General features: G+C 34.9%; 1 protein-coding gene across 1 annotated transcript in view; it reads left to right on the top strand.

The window, feature by feature from the left end:
• The first annotated feature begins 16,745 nt into the window (after positions 1–16,745).
• LOC117103154 (endothelin receptor type B-like) overlaps positions 16,746–23,106 on the top strand; it is a 13,578-nt gene continuing 7,217 nt past the window's right edge. The window contains exons 1-2 of the mRNA XM_033243664.1: positions 16,746–16,931; positions 20,531–20,812. Coding sequence (XP_033099555.1) covers positions 20,541–20,812 — 272 coding nt within the window. The 5' untranslated portion in view covers positions 16,746–16,931; positions 20,531–20,540. The remainder of the gene's footprint in view (positions 16,932–20,530; positions 20,813–23,106) is intronic.

Raw genomic sequence — 23,106 nt, 5'->3', positions numbered from 1 at the left:
ACAATTCCATGCTTAAATTGATTGGAAACCCGCGGTTGAATAAAAGGTCAAACAGAGATTGCTAGATCCACTGCAAAAGTAATATCACCGATTCATGGAGCTTTTAAATCCCAAAACAATCCAAGGTACCATTATACAGAATTGTCAAAAGATATCGTAAGCAATAAAATAACGCTATCGCTTACATTGATATTTCTTTGAAAAGTAAAGAGGGGATGAAAAAATACGGTATCTATTAAGTGGCATACATGTTTATAGGAAAATATGATAGCTATAACATACACTGAACTGACATAAATAGGTGTAATTATAATAGGTTATCTGAAACTTCTTAAGCAAGTTATAGTTAATAAAGAAGTTTTACCATATCAAACTACATTGGTTGAGCAACCAAAAAAATACCCGTATTTACAGGCGCCATAACCCAGCTACCATGCTACGATTGGTCGGCGTGCAAACGCGACCGCTGCCGCATTTGTCTTCCTTGATTGAAAAATAAAATTGTTTTGCATCAGGCCGACTAATAAACTAACCTATGTGATACTTCACAACTCAAAGAAAATATCTGCGGGCGTTTATGTTTGCACCAACAAATGACGATGAATAATAATCAAGCTAATCTTACTTCATACAGAATATTGCTATGATGAGAAGGCAGGGGCGAAGTTATAACTTGAGGGTCATTTAGACCTTGATAGAGTTCTGATTGAAACTTAAGCCTAGTTACCTTAAAATCGCCACACTGTCGCTACTGTGTTTTCAATGCAATCGTTGTACTGCATAAAATAATAATACTGTAATAGTAATAATTTACATTTATATAGCGCATGCATGTAGCGATGTATGGAAATTAAGCTTCACGGTTCACCCAGCTAACAATATTATTATGTTATAAGACCATTTAATATAAGAACATTGTAGTTCGGTTTTCAAAACGTCCTTTTATAGAACCATAATACTGTACTTAATTAATATAACGTGATTTATGACTAATTAACGATGCAACCGTTGCTAAAACTTTGTATTAACGTTATTTTCTGACATACCGTAACCTACCTAACCACAACGCTCAAAACGTTAGCAAATTTATAAAAAAGTTTTGTGTTGCTGGAAAGATTTCCGAGTTTATGCGTATAAACCCCTGAGTCGCATTCCAGTCGAAATGTGCAAAAGTTATTAAAACTATTGAACTTTTCCCATGAAATTTTAAGAAGATATCAGCCAGTGCGAAAGAATTGATTTTTTCCATTATGAAGACAATTTACTGCTTCGTTGGTGCAAACACACTTGGGCAGCTTTTTCTTTGAATTGCTTATTAGTATGCAGGCTAACTGCAACAAATCCTTTAATTTCCCTGGATTACAATAGGAGTTGTATACGGGTAGACCTATATATTATAATGTTTGCAATTTCTTTAATCGCCATATTTTTTTTTAGGCGCATTGAGACTTCAGTGTATAGTAAGTCCCACCACATTTCATTACAAAGTTATAAAACCGACTACGAAGACCTGTCTCTTATACACATCTAGATGTGTATAAGAGACAGCGCTGGCGCCACCCCTGTTTCTAAACACAAGCTATCCTTCCAGCCTTGTACAAGTTCGTTTCAGTTTAGTTTATTAGGAAGATATGAAACGGTATTTTAAATGAAAGCAAACAAGATGCGCGTTTTACGCTAAAACTCTTGAGTTGAGTACAAATCTAGTATTTTATGGTGAAGGATTTCTTTGCCGTGATATTGTTTTATCACACAAACAATCATATGTTGTGACACCAATAAATCGGCCAATAGGTTTACAGAGAGCGGATGTGTGTGCGGTGGAACTTCTCTGTTTCTTTTTATCCTAAGTAGATTGTAGCACTTATTCATATCCCGATTTTAAGAAGGCGACAGAAAAAGAAATGAAATGATTTTCTTTATATAGGCCTATATATAATTACAGAAACATACTTATGGGAAAAGCATCTAGGCAGAGGAGAAAATTAAATGTAATTTTTTTGTTTTTTGTTTTAATGAATGACTACATTTTAACGTGTTTGGTAACAGTAATACAGATTGTTGCCTTGGGCTGTGTTCGAGATTCCATAGTGTTGTCATAAATGAAGATGTGATTCCGACGTAGGTTTTGTCCAAGGACTTTTATCTGTACCAGATTGAAGTCCTTGGTTTTAGTAATTCTCTCATCTTTGTTTAATTGTATGAAAATATAAAGATTAAATTACTGGATACTGCATGACGGTGATGGATATACTACAACGGTATATAAAATATACAGCAATGCATTATTAAAACTATCAATGTTTTTGCGCTGCAGCAACAGCTGTGACAGAACAAATGTGTTTAGGGAAACAGTCACACCCTCCGAAAAAGAATTTATTTAAAAAAATAATAAAAACAGAATTCTAATATTTACATATGGATATCAACTGTAATTTCCGTCAAAGTATGGAAGCAGATTGAACATTATTGATTGCTTTGAATAAACTTGAGATTTTAAGTGGAAATATAAGAAACTATCTTAATTTCCAGAACTTGATTGTAGAAAAAAAAAAAAAACAAACAAACAAACTTCCAGTAACTAAAAAAGAAATAGTCAGTTTAGCTATTTTTGTAAGACAAGGTTCAATTCACTCACACTCGCAGCGCTCGACGGTCGTCGGCGCGGCCGACGCGATTTTATGGATGACGCAACGCCACGACGCATGAGTAACGGATCGTTTTTAATGATGATCCTTTCACACTGCCACCGAAAATCAGCAGACGGTGTCGCGTCGGCTAGCGCTCTCGTCGTACGACGCAGTGACTGCCCGGTTAAAGGTGACCAAACCATTGTTAAATCTATTATACAGTACCAGTCTTTCTTAAATTTAGATGTATTATATTCTAATGGGGTAAAGGGTTGTGAGAGAATTTGATAACAAAAAACAAAAAACAAACAAACAAACAAATGTAAAAAACAAATGTGATGCGAGTGAACCTTTTATATGTATATTGAAAACAAAATCAAATATATATTTATAAATGTATGTTACCTGAATATAATTATTATGTTACTCAAATAAAAGAATTGAAATAAATTACCATTGGTCAACGAGAAAAAAAAAGAAATATGCCCATCCCATAATAGGATGTAGGCCTATGTCTGAACGCTTTTCACCTACTAGGGTTGTAACTCACAGTGACAATTCTAAAAGCTTGTCTTAAAAAGCACATGACAATGTCCATTATCGTTTTATAAGATTATGGATATCATCAAACTATTTCCCTTAAAGTCTTGATCTCAGTGACCATTAGATGCAGGTCACGTGCAAAATGAGACTACCCGGAATTCTAGGTTAGCTTTTTTTACAGATGTTTGCAATCACACGAAATCCCTATTGCGTTTATACAACACGCATCGCTAATAAGCCGTGTAATGGGGTGTTGTATAAACGGGCCCTTAGATTCGTTTAATTATATAAATTTATATATAAAAGCGTGTACACTGGACATTGAATGCCATTCACTTGAAGTCATAATTGCCAGAAATCACGTCTCCTTGCAATACTTTGACCATGCTTTGACAAAGCAATGAATAATGTAAAATTACAAATTGATTGGCTGACAACAAATGAGAAACGCACGTTGTTTTACGACTTGGTTGTCTTGTCCGTGTTTGCGCCAATTTTAGTTTGCTAGCATAATAATAATGATAATAATAATAATAATAATAATAATAATAATAATAATAATAATAATAATAATAATAATAATAATAATAATAATAGGCCTAGTAGTAGCAGTAAGTAGTAGTAGTAGTAATAATAATAATCATAAAGTATTAATAATAGGCCAAACAAACAGTGATGATGATGATAATAATGATGATGATAATGACGATGATGATGATGATGATGATGATGATGATGATGATGATGATGATGATGATGATGATGATGATGATGATGATGAGGATGATGATGATGATGATGATGATGATGATGAAAATGATGATGATGGTTCGAGAATTTTCCCAAGAGAAGGTCCAACGAATCCGATAGGGGGATTCGCATCAAGAGGCTACCTAGAGCCTCGGTCAGGGTGTCGGAATAAAATCTCTGGAGGGCTTAATGTGAGAAAGAATTTATGATTTACGATGGTCTAAAATTTTGCTTTTTAGACCACAATATTAGGGATTAGGGGAAAGTTTGTTTTGATCGGCTAATTTATATTTTTCGTGGCGTCGGACAACATGAGGGAGTCGATGCTTGTCCCGCGGGGCGGCGGCGGGTCCACATTGTGAATAAGGGGACGCTCGCCCGCCTCATCGGCAGCAACCAAAACATCACTAACCAAGTGTGAAATCGTTTAGATAAGTGATTAAAATGAAACTCCGGACCACAATAGGAAAAGAGAACACACCAAAACCCTTCTCTCTTGCCCGTAGCCCCATTAGTGGCTTCATGCCTAGTTTGGGGTGATTCTTGCGTGAGACGGATTGTTTTCAATTACGATCCGCACTGCCACCAATAATCAGTAGGCGGTGTTAGATTTCAGATTTCAAATTTTGTTTGAATCGCGGCACACATCAATTTGATGGTGCATCCTTATACAAAACATAACATAATATACAGAACAGAATGAATCGATCAATACACACATTTATCAAACTAAAGAAATAAAATTCTAAACGTCGTCAAGGCTCTCAGCAGAGACGGTCGGACGACGCAGTCTGTATCCTGATGTATCTGTAGGCCCTAATCAGAGCATGGAGGTATGGCTCCAGGTTGATTAGAGCAACTTTCTGGTTAGAGTAACAGAAGCAGTGAATATTAAATTTAAAGCCACAACCATGTTATTTTGCGTGAAATACAATGATGACGACATTATTAGAACTTTGTATTTATTTAATGTTTTTTGTTTTTTTTTACTATTATTATTATTATTAACTATTATTTATTCATTTAAAGCTAGATTTTCTTTTATCAATTAACAACTGACACTGTAATCCCTCCCAATATGATGAAGAATAAAGTATTAGTTTTACTGAGTCTTCATCAAACATTTTTTTTCAAACTTGGTGATTGGCGTTGACGTCACGGTGTCCATGGTAACCCATCAGTGATAATCCAATGACATTTTCCATTGAATGATAAGAATTTCTTTTACTATTACCTAGCTCAAGTACACAATCGGTACAATATGTGAGAGTAAAATTGCAAATTAATAATATCTTAGTGCAGGGGAAATGTTCAGTGTAATGATACTTCAAATTGCAACAAGCAAGTTGGTTAATATTAAGATGCAATATTTTGTATTGGTATTATTTTTATTAATAATATTGTGAAGTTGTTTCAATATTATCTTTTATCATTAATAGCCCAACTATTTTATCATTAAATATAATTAATCATAATTGTTATGTTTACAACTATTTAAATTATAATCATCTTTATGATCGTTTTCACTACGTCGTATGTTTCTGGTAATTATTCAATTACACTTACAAACGAATGTATGGCGCTTGCGGTACACCATGTAGGCCTAAGCCTAGATATCCTAGTTCTAAATATTTTTTGTTTAAAATGTCCTGATATCTATTATCATGAACTTATCGTTACGTTTCCGGTTTTGGAGTTTTTGGGAATATATTACGAATTGATTGACTGATCGATTGGAGACCTATTTGACCAATGAATATGGCATTCTTAACTTAATTCCTCTGAGTTTAAACGTGTTTTATAGTCAAACACACAAAACGCACCGCATAATGCGTTCCTCGACGCGCAAAAAGGATGCAAAATGTTGCTGACGCGGCTTACGTCGAACGCGTTCCTCGACGCAAAAAGGATGCAAAAAAAGTTTGCTGACCGGCTGATGTCAAAGGCGTTCCTCGAAGCAAAAAGGATCATAAAGTTTGCCGAAGCGGCTGATGTCGAATGCGTTCTTCGCGCCACTCATTCGCTAAAGAGATTAATTAAATAGTGTGGACCAACCCTGGAAGCACTTTTCTCAGATTGAATAATCCGTATGATCATCAACATTACTATTTATTTGCTTGGTGGCTGAGATGCCCACGTTGCAATCCCATGATTTTGGTCCAAGTCCTGTAATACTGACTAAAATTATCTGTATTTGCCAGGGTTGTATTCAGGATTATCATTGGGGTGCTGATGTGCAAAAAAAATGGAATAGGGCGGCGCTAGCGGGGGTCCGGGGGGGCAAAGGACCAACGTCGAACGTCGGCGACCTCTGGACCCCATCTGGACACCCTGTCGCGGAATTTCCAGCAAGGTCGTCCAGAAAAAAAAATCAAATATCGAGCGCCGAAAGTACAATTCAAGCATACCTTTCTAAGCTGTCAAATTTAGGGATTAAACTGTTTAGCGCGAGCAGTGCTACCGTACGGTACTGTATGTACGAGGTGTTATAGGTATACTATTGCGATCGTACGGGTTGCGGTGCTGGTGCCAGCTCTTCCCCAGGGGGTTGGGTTAGTACCCCCACCCCCACAGCTTAACTTGCATTGTTTTCTATCAAATTATCCTTTTTAAATAAATAATCCCATAATTAACACAAAATGTTATTAGCCTTTAATAAAAAAAAAAAACATCCCCGACAAATTTAATTTTCCCGGACCCGGACCCCCTTGTCAGGGAGCTTGGACCCCTCGTTGTAGAATTCCTGGCGCCGCGCCCCTGAAATGGACTAACTGGGTTAATGGTCATTTCAATGCCCAACTGGCCTAATTGGATTACTGGCTAAATTGTAAAGATTTAAGATTCCATTTCAATTTTTATTACAGAAAATAGAAGTTCTTAAAATTCAGTGTATTTTCGACTTGGATGGGGGACAGAGGGGTACGTTTTCACTCAACCCACCACTCTGGATACAGGCCTGCTCTTTGCAAAGTGTATTCAGGCCTAGTTATAATAAAGAGTTTCTAATTGATTGACGGTGATGCTGTACAGATTTATAGTATGGGAGCAGTCAATTAATTTCGTAGGATTGTGATAGTTTAAGCATAAACTGCTGTGTGAGTTTTTTTTTCGATAGAAATCAATAATAAATTGCAGACTTCTGAAATGAATAGAAACGACATCATTATCAGCTGTTGCCGAGATTTGTGACACAGTTGCACGTCATTTGATCTTTAATCGGTAAAAATCCACTTACCAAAACATGCTGTTTCAAGTTTCAATGCTTTCACAATCATATGATATACTCATTATGAGGAATCATATTTTGTTAATATAACTATTGAATTATTAGAAATGGTAGGGAATGACCGAGAGTTCAGCTAAATTTTATGGCAAGCCTTTTAGGACAACTATTTTTTAACCGTTCATATGATATACGCATTATGAGGAATAACATTTGCTGTTGTATATACTATCAACCCATATGGTAATGTTGTCATAAGTATGTGAGGTGGGAAAAAATGTACAATGAAAATAAAACACATTTTGAAAATGATTCCTTAAGCCTGGGAAAATTACCAGACATTATTTAGATAGCATGTGACATAATTAGATCAAACGAGAATAACATCCAGAGACAGCGCGTGCTTGCAGTTTTTATTTGGCTCTCGCCATTTAAGCAGTGGCACACACAAATTATAATAACATACAAATTACAAGTTGAGCAAAATAATACAAAAGTTAGTTTAAAACGGTGTAATGAGTTAAAGTTAAACATAACTTACTTAATTACAACATAAATTTTATAATAATAATAATAATAATAATAATAATAATAATGATAATAATAATAATAATAGGCCTAATAATAATAATAATAATAATAATAATAATAATAATACTAATAATAATAATAATACCATAAAATAACCATTTTAAAAAATACAATTACAAAAAAAGAGATGTAATACTGTACAAGAAAAAACATGGTATATGAAGTCTTTGGGAAATTTTGATCAAAACATACTTGTTCGATATTTACGATTTGTTTCATTGGATTTAAGTTTTGTTTAAAAATTACAAATTACAAATAAAAAAGAGTTAAAGACTATTAAGAGTGAGAAACAAATATGTGTTTCAATGGATATTTTTATCTATTCCATATTAGTGGGGGAGGGGTTAGGTCATTGTTTTGTATACATATTTTTGCATTTGTTTGCATCATTTATTTTAGTGTTATACATCAAAGACATTGGGAGTGGGAGCGGTTGGCGCAGCGCTGCGTTTCGGCCTCTCAACCTCGGGGTTGGGAGTTCGAACCTTCGTTGTGCATTTCGCTTGTGTCCTTGGGCAAGGTACTTTACTTGCGTTTGTCCCTTATCCACCCAGGAGTATAAACGGGTACCCAGTGCTTCATTACTGTTGAGGGAAAAAAGGCGGCGTGGAAAGGAACTGGCCACCCTACCACAGACTACCAAGGCTTAGTACGATGGGCTAGCAGCTCATTCCCCTACATTTAATAATGAATATGTCACTCCTTTTCTTTTTTTACATCAAAGACTCGCAAAACACTCAACAAACGAATTAGGACTAAACTATTTATAGCCAATAGCTTCCTTGTAGCATTGATAGGCCCTATATCTTAAATATTCTTTCTTATTTCTTTTATTAAAATGCCACAAATACCGTAAAGAATCCTGGTCACCTCAAAATTTAGGCTTATGCTTATTATGTGACTGCGTGACAAAGGAAACCATCAATCATTTTGTATTGGATTGTACCAGATTAAAGAACATTAGAACTTTAATATTTGACCAACTTAAAGAGGAGTTATACAAAAAGGATTTACATATATTTTGGGAATTATTCACATCAAGCTCCCCTGAACTTAAATACCATCTTTTGTTTGATGATTTAGAAATCCATTACGAATATCAAATTTTAACAACAAATTGTATAAACCCTATTAATTATACTATTGCGAGTAAAGTTTTCGATAATCATTGTAAAGTACTTTTAACGATGGCATGGAAAGAACGAAATGATATAATACTTTTCTATTGCAAGACTAATATGTCTGGTTTTAATGTTAGTGAATTAAATTTACAATATTTACTCTGTTATATGTATATATGTATATGTATGTGTTTGTGTATGTATGTGTATATGTATGTATGTATGTGTGAATATGTGTGTGGGAGGGGCGTGTGTATGTGTGTGTGTCTATGCATGTATGTATTGTGTGTGTATGTATGTATGTATATGTAAGCATGTGTGTGTGTGTGTGTGTGTATATATATATATATATGTATGTATGTATATGTATACTGTATATATATATATATATATATATATATATATATATATTATCTTATGTCTATTATGTCAACGTATACGACTCTACTTTGTGCATTCGTACTCATTTTATATGTATATATGTATATATATATGTGTATATATATGTTTGTGTGTATGTGTATATGTATGTGTGTGTATAAGTGATGTATTAACCAACTTACTTATATTATTAGTATTAGTATTTATTTTTATCTCTATTACTATTTTTGTAAACCCTTTTTTTATTTATATTTCGTTCTACCGCAGTATTTTCTTACTATATTTTATCACAGTAATTAAGTTTTTACTGATTTTGTTATTGTTGCACGTCTTTACGGCTGTGCCTCTGTTATAAAAGAGAAGCAATAAAGTTACTTACTTACTTACTTACCGTAGCGTACATTATCTCTAAAATCTGAAATGTCTACATGGGCTCTACTTAAAAAACTCCTTACCTTTTTTAATAAGGAAATTATACCCAAATATGTCGACTTTTTATAATTTAAGTTTTTCATTCGACATTAAGAAAACTTTTCCGGGCTCTAAAATTGCCATAAAAAAGTGGTTTTAGGTAATTTTGAATTTCTGAGTAAAGGCTCCGGCGGGAAGAAAAATGATATATTGATAAATTGATAAATTGATATATTGATAAATTGATATATTGATAAATTGATATATTGATAAATTGATATAGGTCCTACAACTGATTTTTCTAAGACACAAAAACATTGACGAATAACTTGGGATACAGGTTTTTCCATTCCAGAGTTTTTCTTCGAATAGGTTGTACAACACATCAAGCAATTTTACCCTCCGGAGCCCGACTTTAATTAGGCCGATACGCATCACCCACCCCTTGGCTACTTAGACATGATTCTCATTATTGATAAGCACTTTTTTACGTTTATCATTAATTGTATTTAATTCAATTCAATTTTATTGGCCAAACTCATAAAATGGCTTGAAATTTGCCTTGCTTGTCACATATTACAATATAAATATGAAAAGGGGTACAAATAAACATTCAACAGATTAGATGAAAACTGGGTTAAAAACAGATGGTTAAAATTAAACAAATATGTCTACACACAAATTTAAAAAATACTAACACCATACCATTAAAATGAAAATAAGAATAAGAATATAATACTGTAATACTGAAATAAGTTAAAAAGTTGCCATAAATTAAAAAAAAAATTAATTCATTCCTTCATTCATTCATTCATTCATTCATTCATTCATTTATTCATTCATTCATTCATTTAATCTATAATTTTGATATGCAGAGCACTCGCCTGACAAAGTTGACATTATGTAGTCTCGTAGTGGAAGGTAGAAACAAGTTACGCAGTAAGTTGGTTTTCATCACAGGAAAACGGATTTTTCCAGTTCCATTAAACACAACGTATTTATTAAGTGGATGGTTTTTCTGCAACGATTATTTCCATTTTTTTTTTTTTTTTTTTGCTTACAGCTTCTTTTGCTTTTTCTTCTAACGATTTGACGTTAATACCTATTCGTTTACTATATAGTGACTTTAACTATTTTCCTCAATTTTCATTCGTGAGCACGTTAAACCATACTATGCAGCAACAATTTAAAACAGATTGTATAACAGATTGATAAAATAAAAATAACATATCCCTATTTAAATAAAACGTCTTCATTCGTTGGTCATCTAAATATAGACCGAGATATTTGTGTCCTGTAACTGTTTCTACTTCATCATTTAAGATGGTTAAATTTTCCTGAACGGCCTTGTTCTTCTGAAATCAAGTATGAACCCTTTAGTCTTCTTGACATTAATTTTCTTGACACCATGAAACGAACGAATGAACATCATATTTATATTCTGTAAGATCATTAATTGTCATAAGACGAGCTAGACATGTATCGTCGGCATAATTGATGGTAAAGCAATCATTCGGCTCATTACATTTAAAATCATTAGCATATTGTGAACAATGTAAGTGAAAGGGCACAAACTTGTGGGGCTCCAGTATTGCACTCAATCTGATCGGATATAACGTTATTTAGACCTGTTTAGACGAACCTGTTGGTACCTCTCAGTTGAAAATCTTTGGTCCATAAAACAATAGCCGGATTCACCCCCATATGTAACATCTTTTCCATTAACACATGAGTTTGGATGGTATAAGAAAAGTCTACAAATAAAAGACTAACAAATGCGTTGGGCTTTAATATCTAAATGAGAATAAATCTAATATGTAACAACCTAATAATCGCATCATCAACGCCACTTTTTTTAGTATAAGCAAACTGATGTCGATCTAATTTACCGTCAATTTCTTTGAGTATAATAGATTTAGCCTTGTATATAAGTTAAGGTATTGACTCAAACATGTTGATGAATATTCATCATATAAATAAAATACCAGGGAATCTTACTTACGCGCAACATGAAAGAAATTGGAAATCTGGCATGAACATCTAGTGACTTACACTCATCAATGTACTACACCTGAAGATGGTCCACATCGGACCGAAAATTTGCTGATTTACATAAAAAAAAGTAAGTCACCTAATGGGGAATTTCCCCTAGATAATCTTCTTTCATATCAATCGCTTTATAGTGAAGTTGACGTAGGGCAGTCGCTTATAGTAATGCGCCTATCACGAGCGCTGGCACCACCACTGACCTTATATTGCCGCCATCACTTTATTGGGTCGAAAACACTTTAGAGGCATTTTAGGGTGCCATTTGCGGGCATGCTCTTAACATGTTTGCGCCTGAGCTCAACCATAATGGAACTACAGGCCCGTAGGCATGATTTTCGATGGTGAGGTGCGTTTTGCAACCGAAGTGGACCTTACGATGGGCGACTGCCTAGGGATCCCCGCGAGGGTGGGGCGAATCTTCTGAAAGCTCTTACAAATTAGAATTTTGAGCGCCTTTTTTAATGGATTTCTAAAATCCGTAATTTGTAATATCCTATTTAAATTTTCATTTATTTGAGTATTGTCTAGGGACCTACAGTAAAGCAGGAGAAATAGATGGTGGGGTGAAGGGAGAAACTTGCACAGACAGATGGTCAATACCACCTCAGCCCCACCATGGTTGGGGCTGAGGTAAGAAAATTTATGATTATGGCACCTCAGACAACTTTAAATTATGATTTTTCTTTTTTCTCAATTTCTTTTATAATTTTAGGGGGGCTCTCCCCCTTGAATCCACTACTGTGAAACTGTAATTTTTCATGTCCTTTACATCTGTAGGCCTACAATCACTGGAACTAGCACATTATTAAAAATCAACGGGTAGAAGAGCGGGCAAAAAATGTAATGCATACTATAGCATTTCGCAATAATTAGGAGCGATTTTAGTGAAATAATAGGTTTTCAAAAGTGGACTTTTTGAAATTTGGTGGTCCAGGGGTAGAGGCCTTAGAGGGGGTTTGTGAGAAAAGCGACAAAGTAGCATTTTGAGGGTCTTACATAATAGCTTTCTCAAACACATAATTCATTAATATTTCATATAAATTCACTAATTTAGGTGTTTTTGGGACCTGAAAAAGTAACGTTATTATGTCCTGTACATCTGCAGGCCTATAGATAACATTCTTAATATTATATAGATCAATCTGCAATCACCGGAGACGGTCAATTTCTAACAAATTTCATACCACATTATTAAAAATCAACGGTTAGATAAGCTGGCAAATATATAATACAATGCATGCTATCGCAGTTGCCCTTCCTCACCCACTAACTGTTAAGATGAATCAGCGCCCTGGGCTTATGTAGGTCTACAAATATCATTCCACCAATTTTGCTTTTAAAAAAAAGAAGAAAGAAAACAAACAAAAAAAGTTTTACGTAAGTCTGAACAAAAGGAGTGGGCTGGAGAAGCCTTCGGCTCGCAGGCAGCCACTTAGACTGACTTATTGTATTGTAGGCCTATTTGTTGAAAATACGAAATAAAATGATATGATACTAAAACTGTGTGTTTTTAGATAAAATTTAACCGATTAGTCAATTTTAAAGTAGGCCTATGAGAATGCCATTTTCGGACATCTAGAGTGCATGCCATGTTCTTAAAATGGTGGGGCTGAGGTAGGTGTTGACTCAAACCATCTAAAATGTTCACACCCCAATAGTGCCAAATTTTATTACTTTTATGTAAATTGTTACTGGTTAGTTTTAGGATAGCTATGTTTTTAGTTTTCAATTTTTCATTTCGTTTAAGCGCTTCGAGACGATTTTTAATTGTGTAAGGTGTTATAATTCGATTTTCATTTCCCTAACGAAAAAGCTTGAATCTGCGTCTAAATTGCTTTACTGTATGGTGCGAAAAAGGTGGAGGTGCTTGCTTTCTAATCCCAGGGCCCTGAGTTCAATTTCTTTGGCAGCAAGATTTTTGTTCTCTCACGACTAAAAACAACTCCACTTCCTAAGCCTCATCATCAAAGAGACTTCATGTAAGTGGTGAGTATAATTGCTGTTGGTGGTGAGGAAATAAAAGAAATAAAAAAAAGTTGCTACGAGGCTAAATGTTTGTTGACAATAGAGTACTTTTTAAACGCTTTGCCACTACGCAAGCAGAGTTGTACCGTATGGTAGTGTTACCGGTACCGTACGTTTGTGTAACTCGTCTTAATTGCCCTTATAGAGTTTAAGCCAAGCTTAACGTAGGCCTACACCAAGTCGCGTCAGCCAACATAGTTTTTGTATGTTATGAATACATGTGTTTCACACTGAATATCGTATGCGTTGCGTTTCCTAAGTTAAGTTTACCTAAATTTTTAAAATTTTTAAAACAAGCATCAGCCATGCCAGCGCGATATTGAACACACACTCCAGCAGCTTCATGTTGCAAGACACGCAAAGATCAAACAATTCATTTTATTACTGATTTTAAATTATATGCCTAGGCCTATATTTGTATAATTAAAGTGATGATAGCAAACGAGACAAACGTTAAGTCAGCACTTAACAGCTGCCTAATGAATACCGTAATGTTTGTGTTTTTTACGACATCTTAGACGATTAAAATAAGTACCGGTACTCTTTTTACAAATATTCGCAAATAAGTGCATGTAAGAAGTATTTTTGTACAAGTGTTTATTGGATCAGATGTATACATCTATAGAAAATAAGTCAACTGAAGTTAAAATATCAAAGAAAATATTTGCAGAAGGAACAAAAAAAGCAACGATATAGATTTATATAAGATGACAAATCTGGAGAAACGGATTAGGCCTACAAAAGGCAAGACGCAAACCTAAATGAGTATTTAATTCTAAACTTCGGTGTGAACCATTAGACAGGCAAATACTAACACAAACGATAACAAAATACTCTCATAACTCCGCCTGACGCACCATAAAATAAACTTTTTTCACATAAAAGGAATATTAATAATGTTGACTAGACGCGGCTCTTGTGTTTGCGTTCTTTTTGCGGCTGCGTTTGAGGCAAAAATCATCCGCGTCTTGCGTTTGCTTTTGGAAGCGTGCTAAGTGTGAACCAAAGTTAAACAAAGATGAATTGCTTACAATATCAACATTTCCAACAAAAGCTGAATACATTTAGGTTCGTTGGTTAATGATGCCGTACTGAGGAAGCCTCTTTTTCTTAAAGACGTACTTATTGTGTTCTTTCAACCCCTATATACGAATCACATTACCATTCTCAATGAGATTTAATTTAGGTCATTTTAAATAAATGTATAATATAAAAACATATACTGATTAACTTGTAAATACAGGAGCACTCAGAAAGCCACTCACCGAAAGTCCATCATGGTAACCATGCCAACAAGTGTTTATTCATCCGCTTGTTATTTAATTATATTGACTTTATGCATCACTTTACCGGCTTATATATTTTACTCTTTATCCTCGGAATTTATAATTTAATTTTTAGCGTTGTAATATTCATTATACTATACAATAATATCGTTCATTTAGTTATGTTGTTTCCAGTGCCGATGTAGATAATTTAAAATTTAATATTGCAGGTATATTGTATTATGCAAAGGATAGGTTCACGTATCTCGGCATTACACACTTATATTTATTATGCATAGAGATATGTTTTAACATAGGCCTAGTTTAACTTCATTTCTGCAAAAGCAGAATAAAACGTGCATGCATAATTACAAGAATCCAGCAGAACGTTATGTATTTTAATCGAGGGCTTTTATCCCTCCCTACGACAACGATTATACCATTATACCGACAAACACCATTATGTGCATAAAACGTTAATGTTGTTTAGTCTGTAGTCCCGTGTCTTACAATAATAAGCCTCCACTGGCCACGTTTCCACATTGTGGCTGTAGTCCTACTCAAATCCATATTGACTATTTATACAGGCCGTCCTTAATCATTTTTGTAGAGAATCGCTGCAATTCCGTTTTAAACATAATGTCTGCAGCAGTTTTTTCAAGAATAAATGCGTGATTCCTAACAAATTTTCAGTTCTAAATACAAACATTAACTAGATATATATATATATATATAGGCCTAAGCCTATGTCATTTATATGTATATATCAAAAGTATAAATACTGTCTCTTATACACATCTCCTACTGGCGTTCTCTTTCCTGAGATTGCTTCCCGTTAATTTAAGTAAAGCAAACGACGACTGGGACGTGAACTGATTGTAAAATCACACACGGGTGACTCAATAAATGGCATGGTAATGCCCCTGTACTAGCCCCATACTAAGTTTCATCAACATGAACAACGGTCGGGTAAACATGTGATTTCGGCACAAATGGAATAACGATGTGTTTCATTGCGGATGGCAGCGGCGTTAGTTTAATTTATGTCGATATAGTTTGAAAAATTCATTTGCGTGTGAGAAGTCAATAAGACAGAGTCTGACAGATTATGGCAGCAGCTGAACTTTCGACCGCTCTTTCAATTATCTAACGCCATTATCTTAAACAATTTAACTATAACAACATTACTTAGTACAACTTATGAAAAACGCAGTGAGACGTAATCTAGATAAGCGATTCTTCCGAATTTCCACTCAGCCTAAGATATATCATCCTTGCTATAAGAATTCATAACTATATTGAAGCCATTCAATTAATAATTTATTAACATAACAGGGGTAATATGGTTTCACAGTGATATAGGATTATAGCATATTTTCGTGATCGCAGTTCCCTTGTTCTCACGGCCAGTAAGCGCGTGCATAAGTGATGAGTAGTAGGCCTACGAATTGTATCACATCAAAATGATTGAGAACTTGCATACGGGAAAAGAATGATGGATAAGAGCGCGAAGTGAATTATGACGTCAGATTATTAAGAGTGCCATTTTAAGGAAATCATTATCGGGATACCTTTTGTTATTAATCACATGAACAACGTTCAGCCAATAGCAACATTTTTTTTTGCATTACACACTGAAAATGAAAATATAATAAAATGCGTATGTGCAAGTAGCTAGCTCCCTCTTGCGGCGTCCATTCACCGATCTTTATAAACTGGCATCATTACAAGAAGATCCATTAATGTTTCCCGCCGATTAAAGAAGTGCAGACGATGCAAGGTTACTGGATGTAGATACACATTCGGCAATCATTCCTGATACTTAAAGCTTTTTGGTGGTACTCTTTGAAGATATCGTGTTCGAGTGCCCAGGGTGACCATTTTTTTTTCAGTTTGGTTGATTTTATGTAGATTTATCTACCTGTATTTCAGCATATAAAAGGTAGGTCTTCGTCACTTTTCGCAATTGAAAATTGTCAATTCAATCAATAAATCAACAATTCAAGTTGGTCTATGGGCATTATTCTGTTGATTTTGGTTGATTTGGCTTTTTGGTTTCAAATATAGCGCCTATAGGCTTATCTTTCCCCCATGCTTTTATCTTTATCATAACGGTGGTGGGAGGGGATACAAGAGTTGTTATATACTGTATTGTAGACGAGAATATATGCCTTAAACTATGACGCATCTGTGCTCTTTAATTTAAGCGTGGCATAAAATACGTCGTACGTCGGCAGACAAAATCCATCTCTGTAAAGTAAACGTTTGACGACGCGATTTCGTCTGCTGATTGTCGATAGCAGACTGAACGATACTTTACGCCACCTTGTTGCGTTGCATTCTCCGTGGAATCGCGCCGGCCGACGACGGTCGGGGCAGTGTGTGTATGCGCGTCCGGCTATACCGTCCAACCAATGTCAGTCGGTGGTCCTCAATTGCAGGTGAACGATTCAGATGCTTATTAGTGATTATTCCTGCCTCCAGTCTATTCTAATCTCATTCTGGGAATTTGTTTCCTTGGTTCAGTATAATTTTTTTTTTCTCACCACAAATCTTTTCTTTTACTTTCCTTTAGGCCTATATGGGTCTATAGACTATGTTGGCATATAACTGTTGAGCATTGTGTCCAATATTATTAAATTTATTATTATTAATATTAATATTGTTGTTCATTATTATTTTTATTATTATTAGTGATGAAGTACATGAGCCGCAGGTCTATAACGTATTATGAATAACATTTACATTTCATAAATTTAAAAGTACATAAAACCATAAAAGAAATGTATCCTCGGGTGTCTGCCAACAAGATTGCTTAAATGTAAATCAAATTATTAACAAATGTCTGTCCAAGGCCGATGACGAGAATCACTTCATAGAAACAGGATTATACCATGATTATATCAAACATAATATTATTGATTACTATATCTTATCCCTTAGTATAGAAGCGTTTAAATTTCATTTTCCGTGAGTTTTGTTATCTGTATCGTTTACTATTGAAAATAACCATATTAATTATAATAATAATATAATATAGATTATATATATATATATATATATATATATATATATAGGCCTAAGCCTATGTCATTTATATGTATATATCAAAAGTATAAATATACAAACATAGATTTATTAAATAAAAAAATATTTGTAACGTATATTGTATATAACATTATTATATATAATAGACACTATTATTATAGCACTACTTCATATTTACAAATCAAAAACGCAGGCTAGGACAGCGCACCAATGGTATAGGTCGGTGTCGTACCAGAGAGATCTCAATACAATGGGGTGCGCGCGATGACGGCGATCCCTGCCACCGACACTGGACTGGACGTGCGTCGGGAAGCGCTCATACGGAACGCGGACGGATTCGTCGCCAACCATTGGTCAACAGTTGAAGTATCAGCCTAAGACAGACTAATAGACTTAAGAAATAAAATCCAATACCTTAATTTCCATACTATATTTGAGTAGTAGCTAATAAATGAAAATTCAAGAAAATGTTTTCTACAAAAAAAAAATGAAAGATGCATAATAACATTCTTATATTTCTTGCATAGACCCTTTAGGGAAGCTGTATAATGGTTTTCGTAGTGAAAATGTGTAAATATGCAAACAATGAATAATTTCGATTTATATCTCATTGCAAGTTTTGAAAACTTATTTGATCTTTATAAATATTTATCACATACAGTATTTTAAGCTACAATATTATAGAAAATCATCCATTAGAGATTATAGCTCTTAAATAACAAGCTACAAAATTATTGTTTTGCCGTCCTTCAGTGACGTAGGTGGAGGCGGTTTAGTATATTCGACCATTGGACTGAAATAAGAAAGTTAACATGGATTATTGGATTGGGTATTTTTGGCATATGCATTGTTGCCAGTGGTCATTGACGTTGCTCATTTTTAAGCTGTTTGCCGGAAGATTTTACTTGACATGTTGGTGGACATTGACAATTATAGTGGGATTTTTTGAATGTTGCTTAACTATATTGTTTATCCTCGTGATTTCGTTATTAGTAGGCCTATATTTGCACTGTATTATATTCTACTTTAGGTTTTGTTTAAAGCGTTTAAACATGAGTTTTTATTGAACTAATCAAGCTATTCTTAAATTATCTCACAAACTGGTCTCGCTCAAATAGCTTTTTGCTTTTACGATCAGAATCTTAACCCAATTGATACTAAGGATGGTCTCAAACCTACAATTTATGTAGGCCTTTGATTATAAGCATCAAGTGCTCAGATTATGCAGGATCTTTAAATGATTGGTATTTGATTGTATGTTTATTTTGCTTATTAGCATATTATAATATATAAACTATGAGAGAATAATCCCAATGCATGCTATATATAGACCTAATTTCTTTCCAATACGATTTGTTTTGGGCTACATAAACGGGACGTGCGTCTGTAATAACGCGAAAACGATGGAAATTAGCTGTTTTTTACGGGTTTTTTGGGGCTCTAAAATTTCTCATAGTTCTCATTTCTCATAGTGCGTTTTTTTTTGTTTTTGTTTTTTTTTTGTGTATAATTGAACATTCTAAGATAGGCCTATTTGAGAGCTGGTTGACTTTTTTTTTGTATAATTGAACATTCTAAGATATTTGAGAGCTGGTTGACAAAAACAAATTTGGAAGAGCTAATAAGATAGAATGTTCATTTGTACAAAATTAAAATGTCTTAAAATAGAAAAAATAAAGTGTCTTAAAATTGGGCTAAAAAATTGAATACCAAGACGCGATTCAAACTCACGACCTTTGGTTCCTTAAGCCGGGCACTCATTGCGTCGTACGACCGTCGGCCGACGAATACAACTCCGATCCCCGTAGGCGCTAGACAATGCGACGCCGTCTGCTGATTGTCAGTGGCAATCTGAACGGATCGTCATTAAAAAAAATCCGTTGCACGTGCGTCGTGGCGTTGCGTTCTCCACAGAATTGCGTCGACCGACAACCGCAGTGGGTGCCCGTCTTTTGAACACATCGTTAACCTACCCCACTATCCATACGCCACATGTCTTATTAATGGTAATGGCAGTGATGTACGAACATCTGGTAGGCATCTTGTAGGGACATGTTCCCTTTTTCGCCTACCAGACTCATTACGTTTTGAGTGAAATAAAATTACGAATTATAAGAACATGGCCCTTTGTTTTTTTAAAGTTAGACCCCAAGATGCACGCTTTTAAAGTTCTGGCAACAGCAACACAATGATTACACCCAATTATTGGTATCACATTATTTCAATATTTAAAATATGACTGTATGGACCATGTGTTGGCAGACCTTTAAATAGCCTATATTACAAGATACAAGATAAACTTTATTGTCAAATGTGTAATTCCGAGATTAGTCAGGCTGTTCCAAAGCGTCCCACTCCTGTTTCAAAGTACTGAGATTGAGATACTCAATTATATTTTTAAAGATTTCGTTTTTGTGTTTGTTTTTGGTTTTGTTTTGGTTTTTTTTTTCCTAATTAAAATGACATTTTCCCTCTCCATTGTTTTCTTTGCAGGTGGTCCTCGATGTTAACAAACATGAATACAGAGACACCGTATACCACTTTCACGGATGATTCTTTTTCGAACATTTCGACGACATTGCCGCCGTTCTCTCCTGTGCCGGAGTTTTTACACGTGATACAAAAGATTATATGCGCATTCTCCTTTATAGCCAACATATTATTGATCATCGTCGTCCTTAACTACCGCAAGCCGCATACAACAGCCAACCTTTTGATCGTCAATGTAGCCATTGCTCACATTTTGTTAATAGTGGTTCGTCTACCTGTCATCTTGTAAGATATATACCTTCATTTTTTAATTTCTCACATTTTCTTACTTCAAAGTCGATCTCTTAAGAAGCATTTGAGATCGCATGTTTGGATATCATCTAAATTGTTCATCAGACGATTTATAAAAATACTTTTGCAATCACAGGAATAATTTGTTTTTCCTTTATTATGGCATCCATCTAATTTAATAAAATTTCAACATCAAAAATACAAGTTAGCAGCATTTATTAAAATTGAAATGTAAAATTAAATTGCCTAAAAATATAACGAATGGATGCAAAGACGAAGTATATTAGCACAAGTTAATTTATTTCAATGGGGGTCCTTGCAAGGAACTAAGGGGTGAATATTAAAACAGTCAGTTAAAATATAGAAAATAATGCTAAATGATGTTGATATTTTAACAAGCATGGCAGATCAGTGCAGGCTCATCTAAATGATCACATGAATGGGAGTGGGTACCACCGCTGGTGGGTGCAGGTTAACGTGCAAAACCCTTAAATCTTGCCGGGCACTCACAGCGTCGCACGACCAATCCAACTCCGCTCCCTGTGAACGCTAAATGACATAACGCCGTCTACTAATTGTCGGTGTAGTTAGGTGGTAGCAAAGAGTATAAAACTGCAAAGAGGTCCGACTGCCCTGATTTTGTATGCAGGCAATGGAACGTTAAAAAAAAGTGCTAACACGAGATAGGGGGCGCCCCATCAGAATTTGAATAGAGTTCGAAACTTGAACATGATGCAGCACACGGTTCGATCCTTCGTAGCAGTACTTTTTGAAATAGGATTGCGTTCCAACGAAACTACGACAGTCGGACCTCTACACATAATTAAGTTTTATTTAGATCGTAAAATGATGTGTTGCAATTTTGTCCAATGGATACGTATTTCTGGTAGTCTACTATTGATTATCGTGCGTCAGATTGCGCAGTAATACCGGCCTGTTTTCCACTAGGCGAATTTTCGCGCGAGTCAAATCTTCGGTACGATTTCTGATCTCTGATTGGTTGCGCATTTTTTCGCTTCGCAAAATCGACTTTGAGATTCCAACAAAATCTATTTTGCCCTTTTCAAGACTTAAATCCAGTCACAGGTCTATTTATTCACGGACCAATAATATCTAAAATGTGACTAGTAATGACGTCAGTAATCGTCGGATTCCGAATTTTCAAAATTTAAGTGATTGAGCTACCAATATGCTCATGTTGGTACCAAATGCATGCATATTTGTTTACAAAAGTTATGAACGCAAGAGTTACCCCCACCCCAAAATTTGCATGTAATATAAATCACTAACAATCATCATAAAATGACTCAGTACCTGCAATGCATCCCAAAGTTCATGTAAACATCGATTTGATTTTCTCATTCTATATGACTTGGGAACAAAAAAATATCAAGGAAGTTTAACTGTGGACTTTGGAGGGTGAGTGGGGGGGGGGGCAGTGCACGGTGACCCCTGCTAACCCATGGACTATATGTTTTTTTTAATTTACATCGAGAAAGTACGTATTCCTACTCAAATATCAAATTTAATATGATAATTATAAACCTATATTAGTATGGTACTTATCGTATAGTTGTTTACCATAAAGCTTCCTGGTTAATTATTCGATTTGTTCATTAGTTCTATTAGTTATTAATTCTATATTAGGAATAGCCATTACATGACATGTTATTTACTAATGGAATATAGATGTGATATACAGGAGTCATAATATGGGCTAATGAGGTTAATATAATATCTAAATTATAAAACTATTATAATACTATTAAGTCAGACACGCACTGCGTCTTACGGCAGTCGCGATGCCGTCTGCTGAACGGATTTATTATCATTATCATTTAAAACAATCCGTTGCGTTGCGGTTTTTTTTTTTTTATATATATATATATAGAATCGCGTCGGCCATCGGGCTCAGTGAGTACCTGGCTTTAAATTTCATGCATGTTTAAAAATCAGGTGAAAAAGTTAATGCTGCAAACTACTTTGAAACACCACTATGGTGAGAAAAAAAACAATAGGCCTGCATTTGTAGTAAACTTAAAAGCTTATAACTTTAAAATGTACACGTGCGCAATTCTAATTAAAAATATTGAACGCATTGGCAATACTTATTGTCTTAAAGCCGAGCACTCACTGCGTCTTGCGACGGTCGGCCGACGAATCAAACTCCGATGCCTGTGAGCACTAGACGACGCAGTCTAATCTTTAAAACGATCCGTTGCGTCAGCGTCGTGGCCTTGCGCATGGAATCGCGTCGACCGACAACCGTCGGGCGCAGTGAGTGTCTT

This window comes from Anneissia japonica, unplaced genomic scaffold, assembly GCF_011630105.1.
Source record: "Anneissia japonica isolate Jap-2015-1 unplaced genomic scaffold, ASM1163010v1 scaffold287948_len850469_cov200, whole genome shotgun sequence".
In the NCBI taxonomy this organism is placed as follows: domain Eukaryota; kingdom Metazoa; phylum Echinodermata; class Crinoidea; order Comatulida; family Comatulidae; genus Anneissia; species Anneissia japonica.
Note: the sequence above shows the minus strand (reverse complement) of the source record. Positions and strands in the feature narration are given on the sequence as shown.